This window comes from Calliopsis andreniformis, chromosome 6 (assembly GCF_051401765.1).
Source record: "Calliopsis andreniformis isolate RMS-2024a chromosome 6, iyCalAndr_principal, whole genome shotgun sequence".
NCBI classification, from domain to species: domain Eukaryota; kingdom Metazoa; phylum Arthropoda; class Insecta; order Hymenoptera; family Andrenidae; genus Calliopsis; species Calliopsis andreniformis.
Window position 1 is genome coordinate 20,867,639 of NC_135067.1, and position 6,000 is coordinate 20,873,638.

At 46.3% G+C, this 6,000-nt stretch overlaps 1 protein-coding gene across 1 annotated transcript in view; it reads left to right on the forward strand.

Annotated features, from left to right (window-relative positions):
• Ephrin (ephrin) overlaps window positions 1-4,892 on the forward strand; it is a 40,049-nt gene extending 35,157 nt beyond the window's left edge. The window contains exons 3-5 of the mRNA XM_076380856.1: window positions 258-561; window positions 2,091-2,396; window positions 4,735-4,892. Of these exons, the coding sequence (XP_076236971.1) occupies window positions 258-561; window positions 2,091-2,396; window positions 4,735-4,892 (768 nt within the window). The remainder of the gene's footprint in view (window positions 1-257; window positions 562-2,090; window positions 2,397-4,734) is intronic.
• Window positions 4,893-6,000: the final 1,108 nt, after the last annotated feature.

Genomic DNA, 6,000 nt, shown 5'->3' on the forward strand with positions numbered 1-6,000 from the left:
TAATCACTAACTAGACGACCCCCTTTCTCTACTTATAGCTAGACTGAACAATAATCGTATCTTATCCCCTTAATTACGTCACGCGAAGTAAACGAGTCAGGAAAATAAGAATCAGTTATTTCTACGGCTGAACTATCCTCGATTAATGTCCTTTCGTCGAGATACAAAGAAAGCATTCAAGAGGGGAATTCGTGACAAACTGGAAGCGTCGGCAATCGATTCGCGCCAGATATTTACAATTCCTTCCGTTTCTACAGGTGTCGAAAGAGGAGTATGAAACATGTCGGATAACAAACGCGAATCCGCGGGTGATAGCGGTGTGCGACAAGCCCTATAAAACGCTGTTCTTCACCATCACCTTTAGGCCGTTTACGCCGCAGCCTGGGGGGCTGGAGTTTCTTCCTGGGCACGATTATTATTTTATCAGTACATCGTCCAAGGACGATCTTCATAAACGCATCGGTGGAAGGTGCACCAGCAACAACATGAAGGTCGTATTCAAGGTGTGCTGCGGCAACAAGACCGACAGCTCATCGTCGTCTGCGACGTCACGAAACAACTGTGAGTATTCTCTTCTAATGGGTCTGGATCGCCCGTTTGGGTCGAGATTCATTTCGCACGAGTAGAGTACCCATGTTAAGGTATTCGATCATTACGTAGATTGGATAATGGAGCATTTGAAAACGTTTCGGATGAATAACCAAATCAGTAGATGTTCCGTGTACAATGGAAGAAGCCTCAAAAACCGTACAGCAGAAACTACATTCATGCTCTGGCCTCGGCCCCTCTCCGAGTGGTTTCAAGCAAAAAGCCACGATATCCTACTCCAAAAGGTCGTTTCGCTCGTATGGTCCACATTCTAATACGCCCTGATTATCATAATCCGAAATTATAGGCGTGTCTACGCAAAGACCGCACCGCCTTTTCATTCCACGTGTAAATCACCTTTTAGTGTTCGCGCTCTCGCGTCATCTTCACTACCTGCTATCTCATAACTATGCCCACACCAAACATTAAGCCCTAAGCACTAAACTCACATGACACACGCCACAAAGTATTCACCCATCTCGTATTATACATCATACGCCATGGACTATACACCAAGCGCAGGAAGAGATGAATCGACAACAGGAGCACGTCATAAATTCATTATTCTCGTGATCACTGAGAGAGAGGAGAGACATTTGTGGCAGACGGGCTTCTCTGTCGTTCTTTGAAATCCCCCGTCCCTCCCCCTTGTTTCTCTTGTCATATCACCTCCCTGCCCCCTCTTAAATAATCCCTATCAATTATAATTCTTACCGTGCACCATTTGTTGCGGTTAGGGGAGCGACGCTGTGTCCCAGAGCGCAATAAATTCCACTATTTCATTCTAGCCCAGTCTCTCCTCTCCCTAATTCGTTCCGTCCATCCTCCTCCCAACGTCCCAACACCACCTCCGCCTCCTTCAGCCCGCGCTACCACCGAGCCCGACTCTCGCCACAGACGATTCATGCGCCGTAATGACTAGCTATTTCGTTGCCCGAGAACTCTGAACTCTTCGGCGTGTCGGGCATTCAAGATTCCACGGGACTCGGCCTCGAAATCCTTCTACCGTCGGCGGTCGTGTTGCGTGGACCGTACTTGCGCGGGCAGCCGAGCTCCGTAGCCTACGATTACTATCGCATCGGCCACGAACCGCGAGAAATGTTAATCTCGCGGAAAATTTCATACGCTTCGGTAGGCTGCTGAGAGCCAGGCAAAAGACGTTTATGCTGGTGATTAGCCGGCGAAAATGGGGAATTAATTTTCAATTTTACTCCGCAAGGTGGAGGAAGATAATCGTCGGTGGTTGCGGAAACGAATTTCAACCTGGGGCAAGCATGAATTCTGTATTTCGTGTTAATGTGTTTTATATTAATTCCAGTGAAAAACGTTTTCATACTGCTCTATATGTTCAACACTAAGTACTCGTCTGTATCCACACTAGTAGTACATGTTCTTGGTCGTTTTCTAGCAAGAGAAAGAGAACCCCTAATTCTTGTCGAATGCCTCAATCTCTGTAGCCTTGAATTTTCGATCTATCTTAATCTCCGTACACGTGATTGCAGCCGTAGCCGTGACCAGCAGCACCGTGTCAAGCAGCAGCTCAACCAGCACCGCGGTTTTGGGTGGAGGAGCCGCTGGATTGCCACCCTCGCCACCACCGAGCGTCCTCAAGGGCGGAGATCGATTCTACCCAGGGGGCAGCATTCATCATCATCACGATCATCATCAACCGGCCACAGCGGCGCCGACCCTGCCCCACGTGCCCCCTCCGGCTATCTACCCCGTGCATCCGCATCAGCCTCCGATTCACAATGGACCGCCGTCTTCCTTGCCGCCCAAGACCACGATCGGCCAGAAGAAGAAGAACAGTACGTATACAACTTGCCACCTGCTCCCTTCAGCCGCGAAACGGGTTTCTCGATCCTTCTCGCGACCATTATCTCGACCAACGGGCTTTTCCCCGTGACGGACGCGTCGATATTAATTGTTCGAGGCTGAGGATCTGTCGAACCATGCTATTTTCGTATATGGGAGTTCTGGAGCCGTTACCAATGAACACGGGTCTTTTCTGAGAAATGAGTTCCTACAAGCATCGTTTTCTCTTGGAGAAATGGATTATATTGACGGGTATCGAGATAGATGGATAGCAGAAGCCTGTATCAAGGTTATGGGAGGTATAGAGTTGTTGCAGGTGGATCTAAACCCTTTCTAAGAAACGAGTTCCTGAGTTCCTCAAGATACAGACCGTCAATGGTAGAGCAAACTATACCAAATGCAGGGCACGGATCGAATAACGTAAACGGAAATTCTGTTTACGATCACGTTAGAATTAACTCATGATAGAGTAAAGGGACATCATTGCTGTTAGCTAGAGCTTCGATCGATACGATGTTCATGGTTATTCAACAACAGTCGCAGACTTCTTCCGCGGCCAATTATTGGTTTGGACGTCCGGTTTAATTATTGGAGATTCAAGCCCCCGTAATGAGAGAAATTCGATGCGGTATCGAGTGAATGATGCAGATAAAGGACTGCTCGATAAGCGTATCGCGAGAGTCCCCGTCGAGGGAGCAGTTTGGGATTACGCGCGCGGTCGGTTAAGGTGTCTTTAATCGTTGCTTCCTTTTTTGCAGCCCTGGTAATTATTACTTTGTATCGAAATTACTGTTGCATAAAATTAAGATAAACCACTCGTCCCCGACGACTTTACTGCTCGTTATCTTATGTAAATCTTTCGTTCGAGAGGAGAATTGCCAGGTTGCGTCAGGGTTCGTTATTAGCGCCGCGTAATTGATATTTCTCCTTTTCGAGAACGGGTCGCATAGTCGCGCGCGCGAATCGCCCCTTTTCCTCTTGGTAGGCGAGGCGGAGGAGCCACCGAGCGTCTCACCCGATCTCTGCTCTTCAGTCATTAAATAACCGTTATGTAGTCGAACGTGATGCTCCATTGCGTGCCAAACAATCATTGTACGTAATTCATTCGGCTTATCGTTTGGTCGCATTAAGCCGGATAAAGTAAATAACGAGCACATAATTTTTAATGAGGCTTAAAATTTTATCGTCCCACCACGTATCTTGTTCTACTTATTACAGTCACGGCCCGCTACTCCGAGCAAAATTATATGACGCGCATCAGCTGAGGACACGCGGAAATTTTCGGAACCGAATGCCTCGTGCGCGACGAAATTGGTACACCCAAAAATGGGTTTTTCATTTCACATTTATCGAAATTTTAGGTAAAATGAAGACTACGCAATACTGCACAGCTTGCTGATACACGATTTCAGATAAAAAAAATTCGGATGGATCATCGGTAGCGTGTACGCGTATGATAAAAATGGCGAATAGAGAAATTTTAATAGATCAAGCGACAGCTCGTTAACGCGTGTGCCAGATGGAGAACAGTCGAACAAAAAGGAGAATTGAATTGGACGATCTCTCGATGACCATCTGTCGCCCCGCGAGCTCGCCCTTCTTATGTCGACACCTACGATAATTTGACTTCAAAATGCACCGCGATGCACACATTTGCATTTCACAGATAGCCAGCACGGTCATTAACGAGCCACTATGTTGAATCGCGGTACGACAGGGGATTCGTGTTCCGGCCTGTCGAATTAAAATTACTCGGGGCGCTTCGCCCTGTTCCGCTTGTAGCAATAATGGTTCGACTTCTCGAACGGAGTCGCTCCCAAATTCTCACAGCGTGACTAAAATCCACCACGTCATTCGTACACGGCCTAATGCATTCGACTTCGATTCGAGAAGTCGTTCTGCATTGGCGAAGAGTCCAAGATAACGATCGTAGTGTGTGTTACTCACCCACTGTCCGCAACCTGATCCGAAGTTGAAACCCTTGTTTCGATATCGCGAAGTTTTGCGAGTCTGTAATGGAATAACTTCTTCTACCGAAAGATAGGGGTTTCTTGGTGCTTCGGAGGAGGAGGAATTCAGGAACATTGGAACTCACGAAACACGTATCTCTGTAAATTAAAGAGGACTGGTTATTTTATCGCCCTAAATTGGATATAGCTTAATTTAGCTTTAGCTTAGCAGTATAATTAAAGTTTAGAAGAAAAAGAATTAGAAGATCTTACAGTATACCTATTAACCACCTACCCCTAATAGTAGTATTATTGTTCTTACCATTTTTGTCCTTTCTGCCATTTTACAATGTTGAATAACAAATTTTATTTGCATCAACAGAGGAATATTCCGACCACCCGAACGAAGTGGTGAAGAACGAAGAATTGACCTACAACGGGGCGAATTCCAGCCAAGTTCAGAATCGGTTCAGCCAACTGGTGGTGCTGTTGACTGGAAGCCTGCTGATCAGCGCGATCTTGCCGCAATTATTGCGGTGAAGCGATGGCACTACCGACGAGAACGTATATCCCATACGTCGAAACCCCTTTTTCTGTGATTATCCTACGTTTAATTAATTTCTTGAGGCACGCGCGTAACCCGCACGCGCGGCCGCCCCTCGATCGTGAAAATAAAACGCGCACGATTTATGGTCGGACTGCCTCGAGAGAATGAACGAGAAAAGCGTAAAATCGGGAGGAAGAAGGAAGGGAAACAACAAAATAATGCGACGAGAAGTACGATTAACGTCGAGAGAAGAGACACGCACGACACACGAGCAGCAACGCCATATTAACTATTGAAACGAAGAAGGAAGAACGAAGACGTAGATAGTAAGATTTACAAAGAGACGAAGAAAAGACGAAACGTGGAGAAACGCTACTACTAGACACTATTATAGTATGCCCACTATTATCACTACTATAAATGGTAGTCGTATTGGTTGTCCTTCTTATCATTACGCTAATTCTAGGTATTTATTCGAAATACGAAGAAAAGGGAGCGAAGTCGTGGACAGCGTGCTAACTATTCTCGAGCGAGGTTGTAGGCGACGCCAGTAAAGGTTATGTCGGAAAAACGTGACGATTCCTTTGGAATTCTCGTCCCTACGTGAATTTCGAATCTTCTCATGTAACTGATCGCGACGTTACTGACGAACGGCCCCTTGTCAATAGTCAGGCGTCTCCTGACATTTTACATTTCCACTTATACTCGCTCAAATTATGACAAGATAGCAATTCTAGTACATTTTGAACGAATCGAACCCTAAAATTGAGCTAATAACCAAACATTCGAATAGATAAAATCAATTTCTCCGTTACTTACCACATTTTTTCTTCAGATTTTCCATTTCACGACCACTTGTGCGCGCGTTTCACCACTAACCGTCCGCCAAGTGGTAGCGATTGCGATAATCGAAATAGTTTCGATAATCGAAGGATCTATTGCGATAATCGGAAGCCAGTGACGTTACCGCGCCAGTAGCGACGCCATGACAGTGGACCGTTCGAGTCGCGCTACGAGTCGTCGCGAGTCAGGATAATTAGCACGCGTGTAAATAAATTCCTAATGATTATGTACAAGTGTCCCCTGTCCCATTTCCTGGGC